Consider the following 26,786-nt stretch of genomic DNA (forward strand, 5'->3'; position numbering starts at 1 on the left):
AGCTTGAGTGGATACTGCGAATTAATCAGTGTTCTCTTCAAGTTCCGAACGGGACCGCGCGTCGGCAACCGAACTTGGTCACAGTGGATCGCTTCGATAAGTCCACCACGATAACGGGTGATCTCCCCTGGCCAAGAAAGCCATGTCCGAATCCACTCAGGATTTACAGCATGACGATCACGTCTAGCCAAATTGCGCCAGCGGAGCGCGAGCGGAATTCCGATGCTTAAACTCTTGGCAGGCATCCCTCTTTCGAGTCCTGGCAACCTTCTGAATTTTGAGTATGGAAACGACCGAGTTGTGCTAAAGGCTAAATATAGCCCAGCGGCACTTTGAATTTTCAACTCTCGAAACAGACTTGGAATTTACTTGCGGGGTTGCTTACCATGCCAATTTGGTGTTTTTAGGGAGACTCTCCATGCGATATATTCCGAGATTTGACGAGGACCTTTGAATCCATCGACTCAATGCCAGCCTCGGCATACGTCATCACTCTGTAGCTATGTTCTGCAGCTGTTATTGCAGAGAGGGACTTCCAAGGCTGTGTTCAGGAATTCCTGAGTCTCAAATTATACACCTAGCTACTCTTCATCACGATCCAGGGGTGTCTTCAACTTGAACCTTGGAAGTTTCACCGGGTCCTTCAAGTTGCGGCAACTGCGGTTCGGGAAAGTACTAGTACCTAGGTACTAGCACTAGGCAGATGCTAGACAGTAATCGCGAATAGGTTTCCCAATCTGAGTAGTACTACATCACTGGAGAAGACTAATTTTGCTTTGCACAGTGAATGCAAGAGTTACATGAAGCTAAAGACTCTGCAGAACAAAGATCCCTGTCCGCCAAGAGATTGCTGCAGAGATAGCGTGAATCTGATACGGAAAATTCGACGACCGGCAAAACGGTCAACCGAAACATATGAACATATACTTTCGGGGAGTTACACCATATTGAGGGGGGCAAAGAGGGGCAAACAAGAATTGAGACCGATTTGAGACTTGGCGTAGATATTCCAACTTGAAGCGAGTTGGTAAAGCTGTTCCAGGGCATTGAATGGCAATCCCCATCCCCCTACTTCTACGGCCCAAGACAGTGCCCGGGTGCTACACTCTTGTTTGAAAAATTCCAGACTTTATGGGTGGCCTTTTGCTCCGAAATTATGCAGCCATTCAAGAGCGCTCAAGTTACTAGTACTACCTCGATAAAGGGTGGTTTTGAGTGTAGTTGTCCATCAATGCTGCAATACAAATATTCCTTCCAGCCTTGGAATGCTTTCATACCCATTTTCTAATCAATTCTGTTAAGAAGAATCAATCTCGAAAGCATAGTATTATAGCGACCGCCAAGTGAATTGACTACGACTATTACATTTGCCAGTGAGCAGTGTCTGACTTTACTTCAGCCTGGCGTTAACTAAACCCAGGCCTACTATCTCTTCTATATACTAAGACTTGATTTTGCAAACTTCCTAGGGCTAGAATTCTCTTTAAATCTCTCATATGCTACAAAAGAACTATTATAAGTGCCAAGTTCTCTCTAATCATTCTCCTAGGTTCTACAATTATTGTCTACTTAGTTATTGATGCTATTTATATCTAGTCTACCCAAAGAGAAAAAAGCTTTTCTATACCTAGGTATTGAGTAAAAAATTAAGCCAAGTCTAATTAGTATAGTAGAAATACTTATAACTATACAGAGCTCTACTAAGAATGTCTCGGTGTATTCTGGCGATTTCAAGAATCACTTTGAACGTGAAACAGCGCAAGTATTATTTGCTAGCCACGTTGCAAGCTATGTGTCACTTGGCAATGGGAGCTGGGCAGAGCTGGCTGAATCTCTTATTTATGGCTGGATTGCTTCGTTCAGTCGAGTTTCATTACAATTGTGGAAGTTAGCTGGTATGTTGCCCAAAGAAATGAGAGATTTGTGGGTTAATTAAGGGTAGGATGGGTATTTAGCCTCAAGGTCGTCGGTTAAAACCAATGCTAACAGTAATTACCAGGATTTAGCCCATCGAAAATTTGGTTCATTGACACACCCCCTTCCTCAATCATCAGCTGGAAGTGAATACTATGTCCATGGGGCTGCATCAAGAGCCCCTTTTCAACGCAAGTCTTATCATTTGCAAGTAGTATTGGACGGTTCGACGCCAGATCTTTCTATGGCATCTGCCAGCATTACTAACTATATCCCATCGTCTGTTGATCGTTGGCTGAGACCGGAGGCGTACGCCAGAGTTGTTTTTGGCATACAAGAGCAGGTCAAGACACAGCCGGAAATTCCACCTTTAGAGTTCTTTCGACTCTGTGTACACCTTTACTTCGACCGCCTGCACCTCAACTTCCCCTTCGTTAACCGAGCGACCTTTCCAACCACTGATTCCCACTGGGTCCTGCTAATCGCAGTTGCTGGTGTATGAAGCGCTCGTTGAAGGTGCTCCAAAGACTTTTGTAAGCCCCCATTGGTGGTGAACGGCTGTTGCTTCGTTTCCTTCGCCAGTTGCACAAGAGGATCCGCAGATTCGGATTCGACGGACGAGAGCTCAGAAGGTGCGAACTCAGGAGATGAAGAATGAGGGATGTTCGAGATGGATCGAAGGAAGTCCATGGTGGATGAGATGGTAGGGAGAGAAGTGGGAAAGAAATATCCAAGACAGAGGCAGGCAGGTAACAGAGGCAATCACGACCGATGAAATCTCACAGGCAGCAAAGTCGGTTGCCAAGGCTAAGTTGGAAGGTTTGAAGGTGTCAAGACAGGGTAAAGATGAGCTAACCGGGGAGAGTAATTCATGAATGGGCTATCTCGGAAACTCCTTCTCTCCAGCTAAGGTACCAATCCCACCCCAAGATGTCCTTTGGTCTTTCAAAATGACGGCCTCGTCGTCACCCCAGTGTAAACTCCACATTCCCCACAGAACCCCGTAATGCAACCCTTAACGGTCTCATTTCTTCGGCAATTACTTGGGGAAACATGAAACAGCCTCCTCCGTAGACATATAAAATAGCATCTGTTGTTTGGCAGAGAATATACCACAAAATAAAGATTGAGTTCACTTCATTTCATATACACTGTTAAAATGTGGCATCAATCATCTACATCGCTTCTTCTGGCCGTTGTGGCCCCATCGATTGCATATGCCGCCGCCATATCTCAGCGAGACACCAGCTTGGGCAGCGCAACTGTAAATCTTGCTCAGAACAACGGTGCAGCGACATTCCTCGGTTCGGGTTTCATCTATGGATTCCCAGACAATGGAGAAAACGCTCGGGATACCATTCCTGACCATTTTCTCACCGATATCAAGTTTACAACTTGTCGTGGCGGTGACGCTCAGATCAATGCTGTCGGGTGGGCACAAGGCGGCTATGATGGTTATATTGGGCGCTTTGATTCAGCGCTTTCGAACTATCGTTCAGCCCGCAAGTATGATGGGGACTTCGTCCTGATGCTTAGTGTTTTGTGGGGCGCTCAGGGTGGAGCAAGTGCGGATTCCGTTTTCCCAGGCGACAACGGAAATTGGACGGAGATGGAATCGTTCCTCGATCAAGTGATATCTGATATCCAATCCAATGACATCTTGGAAGGACTGATTGCTGATATTTGGAACGAACCTGATCTCGAAACATTTTGGTATCCCGATTGATCTCAACATGTGGAATACTTTGTCAAAGCCACTCAATACCTACGGTAATTTGATCTCTAATGCTCGCCCTTTCGAACAATCTAACTCGGCTCTAGATCGAAACATCCTGCCCTACCGGTGGAAGGTCCATCGATGGCAAACTCGCCCAGCACCAATAAAACTAACTGGCAAGCCTTCATGTCATCTATCTCTGGAAATGATACGATTCCGGATCGATTTTCCTGGCACCAGATCGGGTCCTGGCAGCGCGAGCCTGATGTTACAGTACCTGCTTTCGACTCTTTACGGGAGACTTATTCCGTCGCAGAGAAGCCAATCGATGTCAATGAGTATGGTTGGCCCTCGGAGCAGAACCCCGCTAACTCAATCTACTATTTATCGCAATTTGAACGTCACGATATTCGAGCCCTGCGTGCCAATTGGGGTGGTGGTTCAAACTTGCACAATTACCTGGCCAGCTTGATCTACACGAGTGATTCAGGGTATTATCCTAATGGTGATTGGCAGCTTTATAAATATTATGGAGGAATGGTAGGTGATCGAATCTCAACTACTGCATCTTCAGACCTATTATTCGATGCCTTTGCTGTTTTATCGGATGCAAAACTTCTCAAAATTATAGCCGGTACCAGAACTGTCCAGGTCTCCTACGATCCCATCATCACTGGATTCAGCGAACATGGTCTTGCCACCGAGGGTACGCTTGATGTTCGAAGTTACCAATTTGATTTCAGTGGCTCTGAGGTAGAGGTCGGCAGCCAGGTTGACCTGGGCAAGACTTCCTACCTAGGTATGCCTATTCCTCAGATGCAGTAAGTGACCATCATTGCGAGAGACACGATATGTTCGTGGCCAGGAAGCATCACTAAACTCTTTATGCTCTAGATCACCATTACCATTGATCCGCCGACTAACTCAACCGGTTATGCATTTGAGATTCAGCTTTAAGGGTGTCTATGGCACGGTTGAGCCGGCTTGAGGGGAAGCAACATCTTTAACGATTTAAATCCTCATTCCTAGGGAACTGAGAAGTACCTATTCCTCTTGGGCTCAGTCAAAATCATCGGCACACTGGGACAGAGCATTGAGATTTTACACTGTAATTGGGGAACTGATGACGGACGTGTGGCAGTGAGACAATTTGCTAGCTTTGACGACTGCTGACAGCTCATTGGTTAAATGGCTTATTATGTTCTACTTTATTCATCTGTTGATTGGGTCTAGCTTGTTTGATTGGTTATTTATTATGCAGAGGGGGACTTCGAAATGCTTTGTGACGGCTTTAGGATGGAAGTGAACAAGGAATCTTGTTGACCCTCTAAAGAAATTGCAGCTGATATACCTCTTCACACAATCTATTTTTTCAAGAAATCAGTTTGGTCGTTTTTCTTACGTTTTTATGTTGTGTCGTATTCCTTGGAAAGTATTGCGGCATCTAGGCGATATAGACCTCCGAGGTTTTGAAGATGACATGTCCGATAGAGTGCCCATAGTGATTGATCTATGTCTATTTTACCATGGAAAGCCCTGGAGGCCGGTGAGGAATCGCTTGCGTCAAATTCATTATTTATCCTCTGGATCGGTTCACTAAACCATCCGGCCACGTCGAACGCAATAATCTCTGTTGCTGATTCTCCAGCTTGCATTTCCAGCATTAATTGATCTCCGCCCCGCCGGAATGCCAAGCAGCGACGGAGTACCTAGTCTACTACTAGTAGATATGCTTTTGGCTTTGGCCCTCCTCTTCTTATGGCACTTCCAAAGTTTCAAGTTTACACTTTCCGGGTCACTCATTGTCAGACACAAACTTGAAACTGATAGTGGGTGCAGTCGCTGTGGAAGCCCTACCCAGGGTAGAATTCTAACTTGAATTTCGTCATAGTGGAGGTTCCACAGAAGTTACTGTAGAACGTAGTAGGTGGGGTTTTCACCGCCAGCGGAATATGTATTCCACGATTCAACTTGAAGTTACCCCTCTCCAGTATCGGGAGTAATTTAAAAGCTTTCCTAGGTGGAAGCTTGGAACTTGAACTGAGGCCAATGAAAGTTTTTGACTAAACAACACTGCCAATACGATTCCGAGGCGCCCCTTTGATCAACAGATCAATTCTTACAAGGTTGTCGGGAAATACCTATCTCACCAGATACCAAAATGTCGCATTTGCAGTACTACAACTATGAAGGCGTCGGCCAAAGAAATCAAGAGAAATTCAGATATAGCCAAGCAGTCCGCATTGGCGATCGTATTGAATGTGCAGGACAAGGTAGATTCACTCTATTTACTGCTTCTTGTCAGGGTCATTTCACTAACGACTTCACACCCAGGTGGCTGGGACCCCAAGACCGGCGTGTTCTTCAAAGAGATCAACGAACAGATCGACCAGGCCTTTTCCAATGTTGACCTGAACCTGAAAGACGCAGGCGGAAAGGGCTGGGAGCAGGTGTTCCGCGTCAACTCATATCACGTCCCAATCAATGACGAAGCTTTGGAAGCGATGGTTCGCAACTTCAAGCGCTGGATGCCAAATCATCAACCCATCTGGACTTGCGTCGGCGTGACAAGGCTTGGAGAGGACGATATGAGGGTTGAAATTGAGGTGGTGGCCCATGATCCATGATATGGTTGATTGAACTGAATTGGGGGTATTGGATAGCATGTATTCGTTATTTATGACTCGCAATGGGCGGATTTTCGCTCGTCGGTGCTTTTGATGCAGTGAGGGTGTTTCATAGATGAATGAAGATACGCTCTTATAAGCGTGAGAAATTATTCTCAGAAGTTGCCTCCGCCACCCCTACCACCTCTACCACCACGGCCCCCGCCGCGACCGCGACCACCGCGGCCACCTCTGCCACCCCTTGAAGAGCGGCTTGGTTTGCTCTTCATAGAGAACAGATCCTGCTTGCTCAGGTTCAATGTACCACCGGAGAATTTTCCAATAGAAGCACCTCCGACACCGCGCTCTCTCCGTCCATTATTGCTGGATTTTGAGACCTTCGAGGGCCGCTCGAGGATAATGCCGTTTTCCTTAGCTTCACGACGTCGCTTTTCATCCTTTGATGCTGCCTTCGCATTGATACCTCGTCGGTGAGCATCAGGCATTTTCTGCTTATAGAGCGAGGACTTCGCTCCGAGTTCTTGCATGCGCAAGTCCAGAGCCTTCAGTCGGTTCTTGCCTGTCGGCGCCAGGTCATCCGCGGAGTCAAGGAGGTGTGATTCTTTGAGGAGTCGTTGAAGTGCAAGATCGTGCTTGAAGTTATCGGCCTCCCCGGCCTCATCTTCCTTATCTTCTTTCGTCTTCGGTTTTGATGTCAACTTTGCGAGGATGTCTGAGGTGGGTGTTCCATTCTAGCAGGTGTTAGTCAAATGATCTTTCTTGGGAATGTTTTAGAAGAGTTTGCGTACCAAGAAGGCCTTGCGCAATTGCTTTTGCATCAACTCATCTTCATTCTCGTTGGCGTCCTTGTGCTCAACGACCTCAACTCTGTGCTCGTCCTCGTCTTCTTCAGAGACTCCATCCCACCCATCTTCAGAGCCCATATTCTCATCGTCATCCTCCTCGTTGTAATCTTCGTCATCCTCTTCCGACTCGGACTCTTCCGCAGGCTGCGCCGGAGCCGCCTCTATAGGTTCGAATTGCGCCTCGAAGTATTTGCGGAAGATATCCTGAGCGTTGTCTGCTGGCGGGGGGCTTGGGGCCTCGGTCTTTTTCGGCCTTGACACAACGGAAGTGTCTCTCTTGCGTTTAACAATCATGGTGAAAGTGATTCGTGTATTTTAATTGAATAAAAGGCGAGTGTCAATACGCGATGGTCCGCGAACTTTTTCTGGGCCACCCGGGTCACGTGTGATAAGACAGATAAGCCCCTCGGCCAGTGAGGGTCGACCTTGAGGTTGGGAACTTTGGCGAAGTTATTCAATCCTCGCAATTGCGATTACACAAGCAGAATGACCAAATTCAGACCATGCATTGACCTTCACTCTGGTCAAGTCAAGCAGATTGTTGGCGGAACTCTCAGCAATGTCGCCGAAGACCTGAAAACCAACTACGTGTCGAAGCTCCCCGCGGGCCACTACTCGGGTCTTTACCAGAAGCATGACTTGCGCGGAGGACATGTGGTGAAGCTGGGTCCAGGCAATGAAGAGGCGGCTCAAGAGGCAGTGCGTGCATGGCCTAATGGTTTACAATTGGCTGGGGGCATCACAGACAAGAATGCACAGTATTGGATTGACCAGGGCGCTGAGAAGGTGAGTAACCCCCACATTGTCGCGCATTCCTCCAGGGAATTGCATTGTTGGTGGAGGAGACGCCTATTGCGCTTCTCTCATTTGACGTAATTCCTTGTCTACTGGCTTTTCGTCATGATTCTCAACGATGACGCTAATGGAATGCGGGAAAATAGGTGATCATCACTTCATTCCTCTTCCCGTCGGGCAAATTCTCCCTCGAGCGGCTCGAGTTGGTACTTGCGGCTCTGGGAGGAGACAAGTCCAAGCTGGTCTTGGATCTGAGCTGTCGCAGAAAGGATAACACTTGGTTTGTGGCGATGGACCGTTGGCAGACCATTACGGAGATGGAGATCAATCAAGGTATGGGGTGATCAGCCGCTGTGGTGTACTTTTCCTTTCCTTTCTAACACATATCTAATGTTGTCTAGAATCTATCTCCTTTTTGGAACCCTACTGCTCCGAATTTCTGATCCATGCTGCCGATGTAGAGGGGCTTCAACAAGGTGTCGATGAAGAGTTGGTGTCGAAGTTGGCAGAGTGGTGCACCATTCCCGTCACATACGCGGGGGCGCGCGCAGCTTGCAGGATCTTGAGAAGGTACATGTCAGCAGCAATGGCAAGGTGGACTTGACCATTGGCAGTGCTTTGGATATCTTCGGTGGTTCTGGAGTCACCTTCGAAGAGTGTATTGAGTGGAACAAGACCCATTAAAGTGCTAAAGCCCTCAAAATGTATAGAGATAGATGCAAAGAATCAATGAATGAACGATAACAATATCTATATGAGATTCTACCCATTAATTCCCGCCGTAGACGTTGTGTAATCATCATAGTCATCTGGTGGAGCTTGACCAGAGTCCAGGCAGTCGGCGATGCCTGCGGGCCGAAAGCGGCTTAGCTGGTCTCCGCCCGCCAACCTCCGTCTTCACTCCTGCCATCATCTCGATCATTTCCCCATCCTCGTCCTCCTTTGACGCCCTGTTCCCCGCCAATCGGGCGCTTGCGAACACATAACTCAGTACAGCTTGATATCCTCTTTCACCCGTCACATCAACTCCCACAACCGCCAAGATGAAGCCCGTCGTATCCGCCTTGAACGCCTGGTCTTGGTACGCCTCTCCATCTCGAACAGGACCCCGGCCTTCCGTGACGGATAGTTTCTGATCTTATTTCTTCTCCAACAGCGTCGTTATCTCCCTATTTGCCATCGTCATCCTCTCAGTCCTCGGCTCGCTATTCGCCGTATGTCTCTTCCGATCACCTCCAACCCGTCCATCCCCAAGCTAGCTTGCGCATCGTCGCATCGTCCACACTACAAATATACCGAATTGACACGCTAACTGTGCTATTTAGAGCAACAACCACGCCTACACAGGTTCCGAAGGAGAGCCCGAAGATGGAGTCGCTGTCGCTGCTTCGATTTACACTGCCGTAATTATCTACGCTGTACGTCATCCACCATCTGCAACCGATATTGCATCAGAATTTGAGGGGTTAAGGCATAGCTAATACGTTCATTTCTTATCTACAGGGATTTTTTATCTTCTGCGGCTTCCAGGCCTACCTTCACTTGCGAGTCAGCAGGGGCGGCGCCATATCGCTCCAATAAATTCCAAAATCAAATACCCCCCTTGCAATATCTCATTCGGTGTCTCTGACGGTTTCTTCTGTTGATCTACTACAATCATTGGGTTTTCATATATTTTTTTTTTCGGTCTTTCTTTGGGTGGATATGGTTTCCTTGGTCCGAGAGGGCGGGGGGAAGAAAGAGTTCTGAAACGGAGGATCTGCGGGTGTAACGATGGACCTGGCCGGGCTTATCTTGCTTCTAGGCCGGTTCGCACCACCAGGATCTAACATCGGAGTCCGTCGGCAAGGAGTGGAAGGAAGATGATCGCTCCCATGTGATGGATAGACACCAGCTGGGCAGGTCTCGCTGATTCCTTATCTATCACGAGGGTTTGGAAAAGTGACACTCTTCCGCGATGTGTACATAGATCGCTCAGATTTGTCGCTAGTTTCTTGTTGTCCCTCTTTAGCTATTTCACCGCAAGCTGATATCAATCAAGTATAGACATTTCATCATTGTTCGTTATTGACTATAGCCACTTTTGTTTTGAAAATGTAACCCCCAACGCCTGTTCATGCAGAATCGTCATCAAAATTTACCCAGAATACCACCAAACAAAAAAAAACTTTTTTTTCTCTATGACTCTTCATCCTCCCAGGGATCCAACATCTTGGACATGTAAGGTCCGTCAAGGAAGTATCCAAGACGAGCGTAGTAGCTCCGGACTCCAACACCAGAGATAACACTGATCTTGGTGCTTCCGTGCTCCTCTCGTGCAATCCGCTCGGCCTCTTCCATAAGCAAGGTTCCGAATCCGCGGTGTTGGAACTTGTTGGTATCACGGCCGTGGAGCGGGACAGCGGATCCGTAGACGTGGAGCTCACGAACGATACTAGTCGGTTGGCCAGTGAATTCAGGGCGGAATGTGTGAGTATCACTGCACTTGCGCAGGCGAAGCAAGCCGATGAGAATATCTTGCTTGGGGTCCTCGTAGGCTAAGAAAGTCTCCCAGCCACCGTTGGCGGTGTAGTCGCGACGGATGAGCTCGACTTGTGAGGGGCGAATCTTATTCTTTACCTCGTTAATACCGACTTCACGGGTGCGAACGTCACGACAGGTCGTTCCGAAATCTTTCATGCGGGCCAGAGCCAGCTCGCGCAAGTTACCGTTTTCGACACCGGAGGTAACCAGCGGCATGGGAATATCACGCTGGACACGGTAGATACGGGTCCAAGGGGAACCAGGGCCAGAATGCGAGCCACTAGGTCAACCAACGCGTTGGGAGTGTAGTTCTTGTAGCGGCCGGTACGCCACAATTCATATAGACCTGTGCCACGGATGACAAGCGTGGGGTAGATCTTCAAACCGTCTGTGCGAAAATCTGGGTTCTCGAAGTATTCCTGGAATTGGAACAGATCACGCTCCATTCCGACGTTGGGCAAGTCGGGCATCATGTGGCTGACAACCTTGAAGCCAGCGTCCTTTGCAAGCTTGAATGTCTCTGCTACTGCGGCAACAGTGTGTCCGCGATTAGTATCCCGCGCAACATCCTCGTACAGACTCTGCACACCAATCTCCAGACGGGTACATCCGTACCGCAGCATGCTGCTCAGATGTGTGTCCAGGCAGTAATCAGGTCGTGTTTCGATGGTGATACCAACACACTTCACGTTACTCATCTCGCCAGCCAGCACGGCCTCATCCACGTTGTCTGTCTGGTATCCACTAAGCGCATTGTGAAGTTGCGAAATGAAGGTATCCCGATAGTCCTCCGGCAAGGACATGAAAGTTCCACCCATGATAATGTATTCAACCTTATCCACGCTGTGACCAAGCGACTTGATCTGATCCACACGTCCTCGGGCCTGCTCGAAGGGATCGTAGCGCGCGCGAATCGCACGCATGGAGGTTGGCTCGTATCCAGTGTATGACTGTGTCGAGTACTCGAAGTCGGAATCGGGGCCACCAGGGCAGTAAACACAGATATTTCCGGTGTATGCGATATGAGGACAACGATGAGGCTTGCACATGACGGCGACAACGGCGATACCCGAAGAAGTTCCTGCGTGGAGTGTTAGTTTTTAGATCCCCCGCATTATTGGAAATTTTTGGATCCAACGTACGGATGGGTTTCGCGATCAACTTTGGCAAGATGTACTTTTTGTAGTGTTCCGGTACAGCGGCAATGATGGCTGTCAATGGCGGCTGTGTGCTCAAATGATGCTTTTTCGCAAAGGTGCCCCGCAGCTTGTTGAGGTTGATATCCTTCTTTGGCTGCGACGAGTCCCTGGATGATTCGTAGTCTTGAATGAGGGCATTCGCGATGTCAGAGCATGCTCGCATATAGCGCTCGTTCTCAGGGACACTCTTCGCATTCTTCCTGGCAGTCTTCTTGGTGGGTGCCACCGGCATGGTCATTGTCATGGTGGCCATGGTGTCACGGGGGGAGAAGGTGAGAAGGCGATAACAGGTAACAGAAAGAGCAATCGATCGTAACAGATATAGCTTGTAGTAACTGTGACCCTCGATCCTAAAGGTATGTCGTGGTGGGGGCAGATCGATACGATTAGATAGAAAAAAAAGATGAGTGGCCGAGGCTGCCGAAGTCAAGTCGGGTCCGCTTAAGTAAAGGTTTCTCTTCCCGAACGAAAACTCCCGGGCGCGCATCCCGATTCGATTCCTTGCTTCACTTCTCCTTCCCGAGTCACCACCTCTTTTTCTCCCTCCCTCTCCTCTCTACTCGTTAATTCCTTTTGTTGCAATCATGCAGGCATTCCGTCGCAACACCTTCTCGGCCCTCCGAAATGTCGGCCAGCAGCGTACTCAGACCACCTCTGCCTACGCCAGCACCGTGAACAACCTGCGCATCAACAAGGACACCCGGGTTCTCTTCCAGGGCTTCACCGGAAAGCAGGGAACGTGAGTTGAATCTGATTCTCTGAGTCTATATCCCGACTGGATGCGCCGATTGCTGACCTGTACTTCCTGAATAGCTTCCACGCCGAGCAGGCTATTGCCTACGGTACTTTTCCCTCTTCTCTCCTTTCGCCATCGCAAGAACACCACAGCTCACACAAGTCCAGGTACCAATGTCATTGGTGGTACCAACCCCAAGAAGGCCGGCAGCACTCACCTCGACCGCCCCGTCTTCGCTACCGTTGAGGATGCCGTGAAGCAGACCGGTGCCACCGCTTCTGCCATCTTCGTCCCGTATGAACCCATCGCCTGTTGTGTCTGAGGAGGAATACAGTGAATACTAATGGCATACAGTCCCCCTCTGGCTGCTGCCGGTATCGAGGAGGCCATCGCTGCTGAGATGCCCCTTGTTGTTTGGTACGTGGCCTATTCTTTTAGCTCCCGATAGAGTACCCGAAGCTAATTTTTCTTTCGCGACACAGCATTACTGAGGGTATCCCCCAGCACGGTACGCAGTCTCCGATAGCTAGCTACGCACGAGCGACGCGACTGATTAATATTCCCTAGACATGGTCCGCATTACCGACATGCTCAAGACCCAGAACAAGACCCGCCTGGTCGGCCCGAACTGCCCCGGTATCATTGCTCCCGTAAGTGCAACATGTCCCGACGCCGATGCCGAAGCTCTATGCTCATATCTTTCGTCATTTTAGGGCCAATGCAAGATCGGTATCATGCCCGGTTTCATCCACAAGCGCGGTCGCGTCGGTATCGTCTCCCGTTCCGGTACCCTGACCTACGAGGCCGTCAACCAGACCACCCAGGCCGGCCTTGGTCAGTCCCTTGTCGTCGGTATCGGTGGTGACCCCTTCTCCGGCACCAACTTCATCGACTGCCTGAAGATCTTCCTCGAGGACCCCGAGACCGACGGTATCATCATGATTGGTGAGATCGGTGGTTCCGCCGAGGAGGACGCTGCCGAGTTCTTCAAGGCCAACAACATCCACAACAAGCCCGCCGTTTCCTTCATTGCCGGTATCTCCGCTCCCCCCGGCCGCCGTATGGGTCACGCCGGTGCCATCGTCTCCGGTGGTAAGGGTGGTGCCGACTCCAAGATCGCCGCCCTCCAGGACGCCGGTGTTATTGTCGAGCGCTCCCCCGCCGCTCTCGGCAAGTCTCTGCTTGCTGAGTTCGTCAAGCGCGACCTTGTTTAAACAGTTGAAGAATGTGTGAAGCTTTAATGTTCCTTGGTTGGTTCCTAGTTCATTTCATGAAAAGTGAAGGCTTGGACTTTTCTGAGATATATCTGCCGCCATCTATAGGATGGGGTTCAGCGGTTCATTTCATCTAACCCGCTCCTGTATTCTTTTCTCCTTTGTGTTAGAGACCCTTGAAGTAATTAGTTTCGTGTAACTTTTACTTTTGAACATTGTGCCTAACTGTAAACTATGAAACCCGTCCTTCGATAGGATCATTTATCATGCTCTACTAGTACTAGTAGTAGTTATAAAGTGCTCCTGGTGCTGCTAGTACGGAGATAAGACACCCATGCTATGGCACTAGTTTCTTTAATTGCTGCGCTAGTATGTTTGATGAGGTCATCCCATGGTCTCTGAATCTGGGGTCGTTCCTATTTGAGACGCGGCGCCAATCTGGGGTATCGGGCCAAACACATGGTTCCAGTGGTTTATTGTTCGAACTTGACCATTTCGAGACATGTTCCAAAAAGTTCATTATGATCAAATCATACTATTGTAGACATCTGTTCCCTTTCAAAAAAAAAAAAACTCTAGCACCTTTTATATCCCATCTGTGATTCCGCCTTTATTGATCGCCCTTTGCACGTCTTACCAAGCAAAATTTACATCAACGCGATTTGCCAGTCGAAATGGGTAGTAAAAGACGCAAAATACGACCTTTGTGGATGGCCCACTTTCAAAATGCAGAAGCATGCCTTAACAAAATCCTTGAGGGACTTAACGACCTTGGACCCAATGCGATCGCAACACCCGAGATTCGCAAATTGACCGGCATAGAGTTCAATGAGTTTGATATCGAATCTGGGGCTATAAATAACGGTTCATCGTTTTTCAAGCCCCGTCTCGATTTCACCTGCAAGATTTCCAACACTGGAAGAAATCCCGACAATATAGGAGAAGACGAATTCACCAGTTGTCGGCGCCTAAGGAATCTCGGAATTAATCGCAACAGTGGGCTTCAGATGGATGCTGCTTTCGCGTTCAAGAGTTACGCCGAGGATCTAGCTGATGTCTATCAGTTTCGTGAAGAGTGGAAGCCCATTTCGTGAGTATTATCGGAGAGAATCTAGGTGAAAACCGAGACTAATGTGCTGGTCGGTTTAGACAAGGATCCCACTCGAAGGGTCAGTTTAAATCTAGTCGGAATAGTCGTCATGGCTTTGATGTCTTTCAAGGATTGCAAGTCGCGAGTACTCGCCAGTGTCACCGGAGTGTCTGGATGGCATCTCATAATACAACAGATGTGAATTGGCCATCTGTTTCCGAGCTCATTGTGCTTGTTAGTTGGATGATAGGAGCCATGAAATCACAAAAAGAGATACTGTCACTTCGAAAGTGGAATTCCCATCTTCCGTTCCATCATACATTTCCGGTATAGTGTCTTGCTATTTTCCCTGGGAGTTTTCAATTGCTTGGTACTAATGGAGACAGACACTTGTAATTTCATCTGAACCCCGAGCGCGGGCTCGTGTGTTGTATGGCTATTTCGACGGCAAACTCAGAGTACAATTCAGCAAGGCCCAAGAACTCGATACCCCGTCATACATTGAGGCGATGAATACCCTTTTAGAATGGGCTTGGCCACGAACTCGGCAATCCACTAGAATGATCCTACCAGCGCTGCCTACAATCGTCGAGAGTGATAAATATCGCGATGAAGAAAGTGGTGAAAAAAGAGAGGTTGATTTAAGTGTAATGTCAAAGGTCTCGGGCATTGTGACGCAGAAAACACTGTCACTTCTCAAGAAGGGGAAGAGCTACTTCCGAGCAAAGGGGGCAGAATAAGAATAACAAATTGAAGAGCGACTAGCTACCTAGGTAATAGTAGCCTCAGCCGTTGAGTACCTAGCAGGTAGTATTTTTACGTTTCCTATTTTAATTCAAGTTATCTAGCAGGTTTGGTTGCTCAACTTGAGGTTAAAAGGGAAAATATTTTTGATGTAAACCTCATTCAGTTTTCTTCTATTCGATTGGCGCACCTTCATCATGATAAGCATGTATTTTATGCTATTTCGCTCTCATTAAAAACAAATATACCTCTTTCAACTCCTGACACTTCGCAGGGCCTTCACAGCCTCCTCGGTTCCAATAACGTCCGCAAACTCGCCATCGAGGCTGGCAACAGAAACCTTGTGTACGGTCTCAGCATCGAATTCACCCTTTCCATACGTCGCAGTGGCATCAGACACGAGAATAATGCGTCCTCTGTCAACACTAACTTCCTTAAGATGTCTTCCGTCGGATCCTAGCTTCACGGGGCCTTCTTCAAGGTAGCGATCCACAACGCCCAAGTTAGCCGCCATACGGACAGTTGTCGAGACACAGTGATCAGTCGTCAGGCCTGCAAAGATGACTTGGCGGAATCCCTTCTCGCGCAGGTGGGCTTCAAGCCCCGTACCGATAAAGGAAGAGTTGACAGACTTCCAGAAGACAGGCTCCGAGCCATCTGAGGGCGGGGTCGCGAAGTCCAGCGGGCGTATACCTTGGCCCGGATGAGAGGGATGAAGAGGCGATCCTGAGGTAGTGGAAGAATGGAACACATGGATCACCTCCAGGAGGGTTGGAGATGCCTCTCGTGCGGTGCGGAAGGCGGAGATGAGGGCCTGGATGTTGGTCTCATAGAGCGGGTTGGATCGTCCGTTGCCCCAAAAAGACTGGGTCGCGGGGTCGGAAAAGGCAGCTTGATTATCGACCAGAATGAGAGCTGTGGGCAGGCTCAAATCGAGTGGGATCGCCATTTCGAACGAGCAGACGTGTGATTAACTTGGCTCTGTATGGGAGTGTGGGGTGTGGAGTGAAGCAAGTCGAGTCCTCCGCAGTTTTTGTAGTGGTGGGACCATGAGTCACTCTTGAATGCTCACAAATCAACAGAACCACATATCTTGGAAAACTAGGGATTTATAGCTGCTCTTTCCCACTATTTTATTGTCAAGGTTTTAGTTTCGTACCTATTGTTTTGCAAAGTATCTCGTATTATGAGATATTGATCCTCCGAGTCCAGGTACTTGCACACTCCCCTTGCTTCTTCTAGAATATTCTAGCTCGGCATACTATTAGTATGCTCGGCACCACTCAGATGCAGAGAATAGATAACCCTAAGATGGATTTTGTTTCTGTAAAAAAAATGCTTATGCATAACCTGATAGCAGACTGCTCTAAGCTGCCTTCCTATTTCCAAGTCGAGGAAACCCTCCGGACTCCAAGTTGGACATTCCTGGTATCTCCGCCATCCGAGAATAGCTGTGCAAAGGTTGCATTTTTGCTTGGGAAAATTTGAGCAGTCAAGGTAGCTTCTCCATCGCCTCCAAACACCTCAATACTTGACCAATCAACCAATATCCGAAGGCGCACCGTCCCATCTGAATTTGGAATCAAAGGTGCGTGGTATACACTGGCAAATGTTTCATCGAAAGAGACATCGCCAGACTTGGTTCGGTCAACGAATATTTGCTTTCCCTTGAAATCATAACCGATTGCAGTTTGTTCTTTCCAGTCAGAAGTCGCTTGGACAATGATTCCAAATTTCGACGCGTCCGAAGCAGAGAACTCCAGTTCAACATCCAGAGTTTTGCCCACGGGGCCAAGGTCTTTGCTTCCTTGGTTAAAAGTCTTCCACGTGGATGAATGTTTGCCTTGACTTTCAATGGATTTCCATGCTTCATTCGGTTGCTGAATCAAGGTCGGTTTTTCGTTGATCGTCTTCAAAGACAGGTGTCGGGGAGCCGTCATTGCGCCATGCCAGGGGTATGCTGGGATTTTCGTACCATACTGCCAATTATTCATCCATCCAATGACAGTATGATCGGTACTGGGAAGCCCATTAAAGCTGGTAGTAGCATAATAGTCGGGCCCCCAATCCATCCAATTCGAAGTTTTGTTTCCGGGATACACACTCTCATCATCGGGAGTAAACTTCGTTCCGTCAAAGCTTCCAATAAAGTATTGTGTTCCGGAACCGACAGTGCCTGGTGGTCCTCCTGGATTGAGACCCACGATCATGACCCATTTTGTTTTCGATTCGTCATTGTCGAGATCAAAGGGGAAGAGATTGGGACATTCCCACACCCCGCCGACGCCGTTAAAGGGGCCAAACTCACTCAATACTTTCCAGTCTTTCAAGTTGTCCGACGTCCAAAGAACAAGTTTGTGGATTTCAGATAATGCTGTAACGAGGATCCACTTGTTCGTCTGTTCGTGCCAGAATATGAAAGGGTCACGGAAGTTCTCGTATTGATTTTGATATGGGGTCGGTGGGTTTTGAATGACTGGATTGGCTTCATCGTAAGTGGTCCATGTCATACCGTCATCGATACTATAAGCAATTGACTGTGATTGCTGATTGGCTTTCACTTCCTTGCCACTAGGTAAGGTCTGCGTAACTTGGTACTTGTTCAGACAGTGCCAGTTAGTACATCTTGATTCAGGTAAACGAAGGCATGGGTAGACCTACGGAGGAAGTATACACGGCAACCAAGGGAGTTTTGCCATCAACCCCAAATCCACTGGTATTGTTTACGTCGGCAACAGCACTGCCAGTGAAAAACATCTCCGTCACATTCTCGGGGAAACCTCGGGCGAGAAGAGCAATGGGCTGCTCTTCCCAATGCGTCAAGTCATCACTCGTTGCATGACCCCACGACATATTACCCCATTCAATTCCCCCAGGATTGTACTGATAGTAGAGGTGGTATGTCCCATTATGATGTAGTAATCCGACGGGGTCATTAATCCAGTTTTTGGCGGGGAGAAGTGAAACTGGGGACGGTAGGGCTCTTTATAGCTCGTAGCCCATGTGGGGCTGGCAAGAAGGCAAAGTCCCAATGCTTTCAAGGAAACGATCATGGTAAACGCAAGGATGTCGTAAGACTGAAGAAATCATTGATTTAATAATTGATTCTTAGAAGAAGATAGTCATATTTATACCCTTCCCCTCATTCTCATTCCCCACGGGGAATGTCCGCACGTTCACCAGGCCGAAGTATCTTCGGAGAAACATAAACTCAGTCCCACAACGCTATCTAAATGCCCCAAACATGCGACAGCTCGGTGTCGAGATCGCAGTAACTCAGAGAGATTCTCGGAGCTTGCGGCGATTCTTCGGTTCAGCTCAGTCTCGGACACATTCCCCGGGGCTCTTTATTTTCGGGCGCACTTGTGGCATTCGCAGATTTTCGTCGGATTCGGAGCTTGCACTATTTCACGTTCGTGTCAACGGATTGGCCGTAATTGCTTGGCGCAGCATGGTTGCAGGGGATTCCGGAGTCATCCTGGTCGATTATGTTGGTACACTGGAAGACCTCGTCTTGCAATGTGGTTCCAGTCAGTGGCAATCCCATGGTACTATTTACCGAGTCGATCTCCACGTTATCAAACTTGATTCCGGGGCAAGGGTGGACATCAGAGCAGTATATGGAGCTAGCGATATTATACCTCGATGTGCCCTTGATATTGGAAAAAGTGATGTCTGAAATCGCCATCTTAGAGGTGTTGCAGTTATTCCCACTTTCGCTGTAGATGCACTGGGAAATCTGGATAGGCAGGGCTGTATTGACGACTTCAAAGTCACGGAAGGTTATGTTCTTGACATAGCCACTACCACCACCGCCGGCATCACCATTGGAGCTGTCATCATCGGCAACACCCTGCCAGGTCTTGATCAAGGCGGCTTCCATGCAATTGTAGCAGTGAATATCCTCGAATGTCACATTTTCAACATAGTCAGGCATGGTTGGATATTGGCCAACAGACCCGATGGCCATGCCATAATTCCCATGGCAAGTCACGTTGCGAACGAGCAGATTCGTGGTATTTCCTTTGACTGCGATGCAATCATCTTGATTTTGAATCACGGCGTTTTCAATGAGCAGATCCTCGCTATTCCAGGAGTCGTATCCGTCAGTATTGACAGTGCCCCACTGATCATTACTCGTAGCATTCACATAGAAGTTTGTGATAGAGACATTTTTGCTCTGCACCACGAACGTTGCCCAGAATTGAGGTTGAACGATGGACAGACCATCGATAAGCACATTCTTCGAATCGATAATTGTCATACTAATAGGGCGACCCGGTTGGTTACTCTGGTTTTCGTTCTGGGTATACCAGGCTTGACCATTGCCGTTATACCACCCGCCTTCCTCGCCTCGAAAGGTGACGTTCTCGCCTCCAAGCAGCCACGCGGTATGCTGGTCTTGTAATACCAGGGGATATGAGTTGTTAAGCCAGTAAGGAATGTCGGTGGACCAGCGTAGCTCTCCTCTCAGTAAAATCTCGCAGTTTTCCAGATTTGTTGTATTCATCACGGAGTTGATGTTAAACACATGGTCCTTGGCAAAAATGACTTTGCCGTTGTGACCGCATCGCTCGAAGGCTTCGTAAACTGAGGGCACATCGTCGACAGCATCGCCACCATTTTTGAGTGACTCTGGAAAGATGGTGCAGGTATCTCCTCTATGAACGACGTAGCTCGCGGCCAATGGGGCCAGAACTAGAGAGAGAAATAATCGCATGATCGGGGTGGATTTTCGGTTGCAGCTTTGCAAAAGGTGACTGATTGTTTATGGGACCTAAAAGCAAAGAACAAAGAGCGGGGTAGTTGGTTTTTATTGCGAAGTGTCAAGGGTTGTTTTATGTCTCTAAACCCACGCTTTGAGCCCCTGGGTCCTATATCATCCCCATAGAGAGAGGTTCTTAATATGACCGCATGTCCGGCACGAAAAAAGAAATAGAAGAGATGAAGTTACATCTTTTCCCCGCATTGAGTGGATAAGGCAGGATCAGGATCGGGTGGAGAACATCCAATCAACTTGGTCTCTGGGCTCTGGTGCCAGGATATTTTTGGCTTGAGCCTCCGAGAGCTTTTCAGCGATCTAAACTGGCACGTGGAGTGCCAATCCAGTTTCAAACCATCATGGAATGATTCCCAGAAGGATTTCCATCTGCGGGGATTGATCGAATGTCGCCGACATACATTTCTTGTGTAGATGTGACTGCGATAATGGAAAACATAGTAGCAAGGGTTGCCAAGGGACTCGAGGGTATCTGCACGGCCTCACGAGTAAGATGTCGGAGTGTTCCGCGAGATCGTCAGTCAATGCGGGATGAATGTAAATTTCGGGGTAAATCGACCCGAATTTCAACCCTGACGACAAGCCAAAGCGCTTATTTTATCGCCCCGGGTGCAAGAATCCCACCGTTGTAGCTAAGTTTGATCATCGCTCCCAACGGAGATAACTGTGGGGAATGAGCCGTTCCAGAAACAACCCGAATCGATACTCGCTACGCTGTCTTCAAAATCAGGTGCTGGTTCTCATTGTACCCGATGAATATACGAATCCAGACAAAGAACAAATTGTATCTATATTTCATTTATCTTGGATATGAATTAATCTTTGGGCAAAAGGTTTAGAAGACCTGGGATAGCGGAACGTGGGCTTTCTATCAACGGGATTTCTTCTCCTCGGGGCGCGTGAATCGACGAGTGCGACTGCGCAACATCTCTGCCCTTTCTTCGAGAGTCATGTTGACCTGATCGCCAATGGGAATAAGACACTTTGCCAGGTGAAGATAGTTCTTGCGAATCAGATTCACGGTGATAAAGATGTAGTCAACGTTACGGAATACCAGCGCGCGTTCCTTGGCGTACTGGTCAACCTGCTTAACAAATGAGACCGGGTGGTCTCTCCAATGCCGGCGAGGGTTCAGGTGATGCGAAGTGTGATAGCCATCGTTGAACGAAAAGCGGTTACTCTGAACAATTGTTAGTGACATACAGGCAGAGAGGAACCGATTTGGATACATACCGGAACGTCAATCAGGGTGATACTTGAGAGGTAGTCCGAGTCGGGATCCGCCTGATCCACAAAGGCATGCTGACCCCAGTTTCCAACCATCAAGCCGCAGCGCATCACGGTAAGCGGGAGAATCAGCACGAAGAGAGTTGCGCGTGCGTTGACATAATTGTAGAGCATATAGATCATGACATAATTGCCAAGTTCCCAGAATGCAGCTTTGGAAGCAAACTTGACTTGTCCTTTACGCCAGAAGTAAAGCGGGAGCTCCAGCCAGACAAAGAAGAAGAAGCGACCGACGTAGCAGGCGAAATCGAAGCCACTATCGCGATCGTAAAACATGGTAGTGCTCAGATCATTCGCACCGTTACCCTCCACATGGTGGTGCTTGATGTGGTGGTAGTAGTAGGAATTCCACGTATGTCCCAGCATGGGATCTAACACGTACGGAAAGAGGGTGTCGAACAACCAGAATTTTGATGAAAGCACCCCATTCTGGTGGATGTGTTGATGTTTCATCAGGGTGAAGGCTCCACAGCACAGCAGCTGCATGGCCCAATGCAGGATACCATGAATCCAGGAAAAATGATAGAACAGGTAAATTGCACTTGGAACAAGAGTCGTAAAGTAAAGGATCAGATGCGTCAACATCACCACATCCGTTCGGTATCTTACGACCCCTTGGGCCCAATTGACATATGGTTGCAAAATGTAGCGCTGGATGGGCGCAGGCAGCTTAGCCAGGTCTGGTGTATCCCAGAGCTGGAAAACTGTAGGATCAAAGGCAGGGTGAGAGGCATCGTTCATGCCTTCCAGTTTTTCAATGATCTCCTCCTGGCTAAGCTTCTGATCCGCTGATCTTGGCTCAGTCTCACCTAAGGTCAGTCAGTGTGTGCTCGCATTTTGCAAGGGCTGGTGGCATACCCTTTGCTGCTGGGTCGGTGATGACTGCATCAATCACGAGTCGATCCGCGGTGGTGAGCTGGGGATCCACGTAGGTTTGGGGATCCATATTGGGTGACTATTGACCTGCGTCGGTCACGTCGATCACGAGAACTCCGAAACAACTGATACCATAAAATCTGCCACAAGTGACGATGGTAGCTGTCGGATCTCTTCGGTCAATGCAAAAACTAAAGACAAGACCAAGCTGGGCTGTGCTGTCCAGTATACTCCATTCGCCAACGCGTCGTCAGGGGGGAAAAGTTTTCGAGAGGTCAGAGTGGGTCCAAAGTTGACGTTTGCCTGTGGTACGATCTCAGCCACCAAAATAGAATAAACAGCTTAGATTTAATCTAGAATACTCAGGTTTCATATATAGATTCAATGGAATCATGGCTTCTTCCCAATACAGACTAATTAGGCTAATTTCATTCCGATTTAATTCTTGGGGGGGTGGTTCATGGTGAGTTTGGGTTGTTTGCAGTACATTCAGGGGTGCCCCTGTCCCTTAGCCCCACGTAAACAAACAAGATCTTTGCCACTTCGTTCTTGATTACCTACGAAGTACGGAGTACATAGAATTGAGGATAGCTTTCGGAGGTATTTAACAATAATAACAAATCACTGATCACCCTGGTTATAAACTAGAAAAGATGTTCGATAGCTTGTAGTTCCGGATACCCCGGCAAATCCTGTGAAAGCGGAGCTAAAAATACCCGGGGCCCTCGCCCTGATGGCAGCCAAGCGACTAGCCTCCAAGACCCGTGGACAGTCGTCGATCAATATCTCTTGTCCCGTTTCCAGCTGCCCAGGTGCTGGCACTAGATTATCAAACATAAGGCAATTTCCTGATGTCGTACATTTCAAAATCCGAGTCGTTCAAGTTCGACTCCAAGGGGCTTGAACTTGACCTCATTCAAGTTGCAGTGAACTTCAAGGATTGAATATACTAGTATACCCAGGTACTAGCTACTGATACTAGTAGTTCAAGTTCGTAACTTGAACCAGGGACCTTATTATATAACTGTGATTCAACTTGAATCTTGGAGGGTTGGAAATGATAAAGTACCATTGAACAACATGAACCTTTGAAGGCGTGCTGTTTCAAGTTCAAGTTCTAACCTACCAGTGAGAAGGTTCAACTTGATGACTTGATTCTTTTCTTCAAGTTGTCCCATAACAACCTTGGCTTCCAAGGCTCAACCATACATCGATAGCCTAGGCTTGAATGTCAATCCAACCCCCATTTTCTTTATAAGTGGTCCATTTGAACTTTAAGATGTGTCTTCAAGTTCAAACGTATTCATCTATTTGGTCTACGTAGAACCGATTCATTTGCCATCTCTTGCTGATTACTTTGAGTTATATGCCCTATAATTGACTGTATTTTCACTTGTTCAAACATACAGAGTTCAAATAGGGCTTCCATAAGATAATTGAGAAACCTCACAATAAATCAATAAGGCATTCAGGTGAAAATCATGTCGCAGTCTTCCATCTCCACTCCCGAACTGCCGCAGCAGGGCGCCCCGTCCAAACCCGATGCGGGGGGGATCTGCATCGATTCAATCTCCTGAGTGGCGAATGAATGGCCCCTCTGCGAACTTTGCGAACCTCATTGCCTTAGACGAGCCGGAAGCAAAGAAAAAAAGCTCTTGAATGAAATCGGGATGTCGATTGTGTCGTGAACCTTGGAACAAGCCGCGAATATTGGGCCGCCAAGGTGATATTCCGTCTCACATTGCATTTGTTTACACGGTTCAACTCTACCTCGAATCCACATCAATCGGAGCCATTGGGGGCCCTGAAATCAGGCATATGCGACCGTGACGTGCCTTGAATCTGCGTGTTTCCGTATTGCATGGTGTGAGGTGAGAGGATTTCGATAGAACCCACTTGGGCCAACAAACATAAATAAACACTCAATTCCCCCACCCTTACGATCTGCCATAATTATTCTTCTTCTACCCTCAATATACGTACACTCGTCACCCATCCAACCTTATCAACCTTGAAATAATAAACATTCTTGTTGAAATGAAGTTCCTCGCATCCATCGCTCTTCTCGCCGCGACCGTGTCGGCAGGCCCAGTCGCCAGCAGAGCCCCCAAGCAGTTCACCTTGAAGACCAGCGGTGCGGAGAATGACGCGCACAATGATCTCTACCTTTACTCTTACCACACCGGTGCTGGTCTAAGCGATGCTGTTTTCTCTGACGGGACTGCCAATTCTGCCCACATTTCTCTCAACGGCACCGAAGCTCAGGTTGACCTTGGAAATACCTTCTCTTGGGGCATCATCGCCAGTGGCGATAACAGTTATTCCAGTAAGTGATCGAATCGAAAATACATATACTCATATTCCTTTCTCATTTGGACCTCTTACTCATATATATTTGTGTAGACTGGGAGTCGGTTGAGATCAACGCTGGTACCAGCAGCAAGGGCTTCTCTATCAAGAATGGCAACTTTATCTGGACTCGAGAGGACGGATTTGGTGGCTGGTTGGGTGAGTGAAGATTCGTCGCTCTCTAGGTTTTTTCTACTAATATTTTTTAGTTTGTGATTGGGTCCACGACGCTCCTCAGCTGTTTTACCTTCACAAGAGATTCGAGGGCGATCTTCCCAGCAGCTGCGACAAGGTGGACCTCAAGCCTGAATACTAAACGCTAAACCCGGAACGCCTCAGGGGCGCATTTATGACCCAATGTTTGTAAAATCATGACCTGAGACCTAGACTTAATCCCCGTCTTTATTTACTTAATGCCCTGACATAGTTCAATTGCAAAACAATATACAAAGAATAAAGCTATTTTGCCGTGGTCTTGTGTGCGCTCGACCTAGAATTCATTGCTTTTCATACATCATCATCAAATGAATAATCATTAATTAGCGGCGACTCCAGAACTAGTCGTCGGTTTGTCTTCATAATATCGGCGGTCCATGCCTGCCTGCAAACGAGCCTCCTCGTTAAAAGGACCGCGAATGGCACCACGGAAGTGCTTCTGGACATTGGCACGGAACACCTGGACGGGATCGGTACCTTCCTGGGCACAAATCCAAGTCAGCCATCGGTGGCCGGTGGTAACGTGTGTGATTTCGTCGTTGTGAATGATCTCCAGTGACTGCACGCTCTCGCTATCGCCGGCGACGCGGAACTTCTGAATAGTCATAGGATTCACGTCCAGACCACGGGCCTCATGGACCAAGGCGATGATACTGATTCGAGAACGAAGATCATGCGCAGTCTCGAGCGCAGATCGCCATAGACCGTGGTGGACTGGGAGGGCACCGAAATAAGAACCCAATTCTTCGATTCGGGTGCGAAGCAGTGAGAAATGTTTCGCTTCATCGCTTGCTACTTTAAGCCAATCGTGGAAGAAGGCCCGCGGTAATTCTTGCGAGGATCCTTCAGTATGAAATGTTGCGAAGCGGACGCAGATATCGATTGCCAGGTCGATGGCCCATAGTTCGATATTGGCTAAGGCGTGTAGCATGGCGATTCGGCTCTTCAATGTCCCGCCCTTTCCTGTACGAGGCATGGCACCAGGCTCGACCTCGACCATCTTTTCACGCGGAGGTTGATCAGGCGCCAGGAGTTTCCCTCGACCGAGTTCCATCGGATTACCGCCCGCCTCTCGGCCGGTGAAGATCGTGAACAGATGTGTCGTCAGTTCAATCTTGTGTTCAGGATTAGCAGTGTTCAAAATATGAACTGCCCAGTCGCAGAATGTCGCCTTTTCATCCAGGTAATGAGCCGGGCCTGCGTCTTCGGGAACAAAGACATGCGTCTCTTGCTTATCAGGTTTCTCTGACTTGCTCTGTTTGGTTGGTGGGAGTGGGTTCTTCAACTTGACTTTCTCGCTCACGGGTTCGATTCTTCCAAGACCGATGGTCTCGCCATATTCGACTGGGAAATCTACCGTGACGGAACCATCCCGAACATCAACGGGAAAAGTACAAGCCTTAATGCCAACGCTCGATTCACCCGTCTCCACATTGAAGTCGTAGGCGTGCCATGGGCAAGAAACAACATATGCCGAGTCCTCGATATCCACACTAGAGTCAGCCATCGGTCCGCCCGCATGGGGGCACTCGGCCTCCATGGAGAAGTAGGACCATCCTTCGGCTTCGTTGGGTTTGGAACAAGCCGGGTCGATGGCCGGAAGGCGAAAGAGCACGAGTCGCTTCCCTGAGGAAAGATGGATCACATATCGCGCTTGTGTAAAGTCCGATAACGGACCACAGTTGACCAGCATCGTGATTACAAGGCTTCTTGTGGATGCCGAGTGGATGTGGCTAAAGAAATTCACCGGTGATGTTGGCCTTCAAAATCTCGATAAGTCACGTGATTTCTCCACCGGTGGCAAGTGTGGGACAACAACAGAGAAAATACGGAGTACTAGGAATAAGTATATTGTAAGGGAAATACGAGGAAAT

At 48.3% G+C, this 26,786-nt stretch overlaps 16 protein-coding genes across 16 annotated transcripts; 8 read left to right on the top strand and 8 right to left on the bottom strand.

The window, feature by feature from the left end:
• Positions 1-2,313: 2,313 nt before the first annotated feature.
• Positions 2,314-2,604, bottom strand: N7533_004053 (uncharacterized protein; the record flags this gene model as incomplete). The annotated part of the gene is made up of 1 exon (XM_057100703.1): positions 2,314-2,604. The coding sequence occupies one exon, from the start codon at positions 2,602-2,604 to the stop codon at positions 2,314-2,316; it is 291 nt and encodes a 96-aa protein (XP_056960333.1).
• Positions 2,605-3,073: 469 nt separating this feature from the next.
• N7533_004054 (uncharacterized protein) lies at positions 3,074-3,640 on the top strand (the record flags this gene model as incomplete). Its single annotated transcript, XM_057100704.1, has 1 exon — positions 3,074-3,640. One exon carries the CDS (start codon positions 3,074-3,076, stop codon positions 3,638-3,640), a length of 567 nt encoding a protein of 188 aa, XP_056960334.1.
• Positions 3,641-3,772: 132 nt separating this feature from the next.
• Positions 3,773-4,456, top strand: N7533_004055 (uncharacterized protein; the record flags this gene model as incomplete). The annotated part of the gene is made up of 1 exon (XM_057100705.1): positions 3,773-4,456. The coding sequence occupies one exon, from the start codon at positions 3,773-3,775 to the stop codon at positions 4,454-4,456; it is 684 nt and encodes a 227-aa protein (XP_056960335.1).
• A 1,336-nt stretch (positions 4,457-5,792) lies between these two features.
• On the top strand, positions 5,793-6,258 carry N7533_004056 (RidA family protein; the record flags this gene model as incomplete). The annotated part of the gene is made up of 2 exons (XM_057100706.1): positions 5,793-5,904; positions 5,966-6,258. 2 exons carry the CDS (start codon positions 5,793-5,795, stop codon positions 6,256-6,258), a joined length of 405 nt encoding a protein of 134 aa, XP_056960336.1.
• Positions 6,259-6,413: 155 nt separating this feature from the next.
• On the bottom strand, positions 6,414-7,397 carry N7533_004057 (uncharacterized protein; the record flags this gene model as incomplete). Its single annotated transcript, XM_057100707.1, has 2 exons — positions 6,414-6,989; positions 7,047-7,397. The coding sequence occupies 2 exons, from the start codon at positions 7,395-7,397 to the stop codon at positions 6,414-6,416; spliced, it is 927 nt and encodes a 308-aa protein (XP_056960337.1).
• Positions 7,398-7,589: 192 nt separating this feature from the next.
• On the top strand, positions 7,590-8,582 carry N7533_004058 (1-(5-phosphoribosyl)-5- ((5-phosphoribosylamino)methylideneamino)imidazole-4-carboxamide isomerase HIS6; the record flags this gene model as incomplete). The annotated part of the gene is given in 4 exon segments (XM_057100708.1): positions 7,590-7,889; positions 8,045-8,231; positions 8,300-8,468; positions 8,483-8,582. 4 exon segments carry the CDS (start codon positions 7,590-7,592, stop codon positions 8,580-8,582), a joined length of 756 nt encoding a protein of 251 aa, XP_056960338.1.
• Positions 8,583-8,941: 359 nt separating this feature from the next.
• Positions 8,942-9,479, top strand: N7533_004059 (uncharacterized protein; the record flags this gene model as incomplete). The annotated part of the gene is made up of 4 exons (XM_057100709.1): positions 8,942-8,979; positions 9,055-9,112; positions 9,224-9,316; positions 9,402-9,479. 4 exons carry the CDS (start codon positions 8,942-8,944, stop codon positions 9,477-9,479), a joined length of 267 nt encoding a protein of 88 aa, XP_056960339.1.
• A 597-nt stretch (positions 9,480-10,076) lies between these two features.
• Positions 10,077-11,873, bottom strand: N7533_004060 (Elongator subunit ELP3; the record flags this gene model as incomplete). The annotated part of the gene is made up of 3 exons (XM_057100710.1): positions 10,077-10,649; positions 10,682-11,502; positions 11,564-11,873. 3 exons carry the CDS (start codon positions 11,871-11,873, stop codon positions 10,077-10,079), a joined length of 1,704 nt encoding a protein of 567 aa, XP_056960340.1.
• A 331-nt stretch (positions 11,874-12,204) lies between these two features.
• On the top strand, positions 12,205-13,570 carry N7533_004061 (succinate--CoA ligase (GDP-forming) subunit alpha; the record flags this gene model as incomplete). Its single annotated transcript, XM_057100711.1, has 7 exons — positions 12,205-12,359; positions 12,434-12,462; positions 12,524-12,650; positions 12,711-12,773; positions 12,839-12,864; positions 12,924-13,006; positions 13,070-13,570. 7 exons carry the CDS (start codon positions 12,205-12,207, stop codon positions 13,568-13,570), a joined length of 984 nt encoding a protein of 327 aa, XP_056960341.1.
• Positions 13,571-14,244: 674 nt separating this feature from the next.
• Positions 14,245-15,400, top strand: N7533_004062 (uncharacterized protein; the record flags this gene model as incomplete). Its single annotated transcript, XM_057100712.1, has 3 exons — positions 14,245-14,660; positions 14,720-14,894; positions 15,047-15,400. The coding sequence occupies 3 exons, from the start codon at positions 14,245-14,247 to the stop codon at positions 15,398-15,400; spliced, it is 945 nt and encodes a 314-aa protein (XP_056960342.1).
• Positions 15,401-15,657: 257 nt separating this feature from the next.
• Positions 15,658-16,353, bottom strand: N7533_004063 (uncharacterized protein; the record flags this gene model as incomplete). The annotated part of the gene is made up of 1 exon (XM_057100713.1): positions 15,658-16,353. The coding sequence occupies one exon, from the start codon at positions 16,351-16,353 to the stop codon at positions 15,658-15,660; it is 696 nt and encodes a 231-aa protein (XP_056960343.1).
• Positions 16,354-16,783: 430 nt separating this feature from the next.
• On the bottom strand, positions 16,784-18,257 carry N7533_004064 (glycoside hydrolase family 32 protein; the record flags this gene model as incomplete). Its single annotated transcript, XM_057100714.1, has 2 exons — positions 16,784-18,001; positions 18,066-18,257. 2 exons carry the CDS (start codon positions 18,255-18,257, stop codon positions 16,784-16,786), a joined length of 1,410 nt encoding a protein of 469 aa, XP_056960344.1.
• Positions 18,258-18,807: 550 nt separating this feature from the next.
• On the bottom strand, positions 18,808-20,124 carry N7533_004065 (uncharacterized protein; the record flags this gene model as incomplete). The annotated part of the gene is made up of 1 exon (XM_057100715.1): positions 18,808-20,124. The coding sequence occupies one exon, from the start codon at positions 20,122-20,124 to the stop codon at positions 18,808-18,810; it is 1,317 nt and encodes a 438-aa protein (XP_056960345.1).
• A 931-nt stretch (positions 20,125-21,055) lies between these two features.
• N7533_004066 (fatty acid desaturase) lies at positions 21,056-22,417 on the bottom strand (the record flags this gene model as incomplete). Its single annotated transcript, XM_057100716.1, has 3 exons — positions 21,056-21,364; positions 21,418-22,280; positions 22,330-22,417. 3 exons carry the CDS (start codon positions 22,415-22,417, stop codon positions 21,056-21,058), a joined length of 1,260 nt encoding a protein of 419 aa, XP_056960346.1.
• Positions 22,418-24,384: 1,967 nt separating this feature from the next.
• On the top strand, positions 24,385-25,012 carry N7533_004067 (uncharacterized protein; the record flags this gene model as incomplete). The annotated part of the gene is made up of 3 exons (XM_057100717.1): positions 24,385-24,673; positions 24,751-24,855; positions 24,906-25,012. The coding sequence occupies 3 exons, from the start codon at positions 24,385-24,387 to the stop codon at positions 25,010-25,012; spliced, it is 501 nt and encodes a 166-aa protein (XP_056960347.1).
• A 219-nt stretch (positions 25,013-25,231) lies between these two features.
• Positions 25,232-26,605, bottom strand: N7533_004068 (Rieske [2Fe-2S] domain protein; the record flags this gene model as incomplete). The annotated part of the gene is made up of 1 exon (XM_057100718.1): positions 25,232-26,605. One exon carries the CDS (start codon positions 26,603-26,605, stop codon positions 25,232-25,234), a length of 1,374 nt encoding a protein of 457 aa, XP_056960348.1.
• Between the last annotated feature and the right edge of the window lie 181 nt (positions 26,606-26,786).

Source organism: Penicillium manginii, assembly GCF_028828005.1.
Source record: "Penicillium manginii strain IBT 31320 chromosome Unknown utg000004l:1.0-7231830.0:1.0-7236170.0, whole genome shotgun sequence".
NCBI lineage: Eukaryota > Fungi > Ascomycota > Eurotiomycetes > Eurotiales > Aspergillaceae > Penicillium > Penicillium manginii.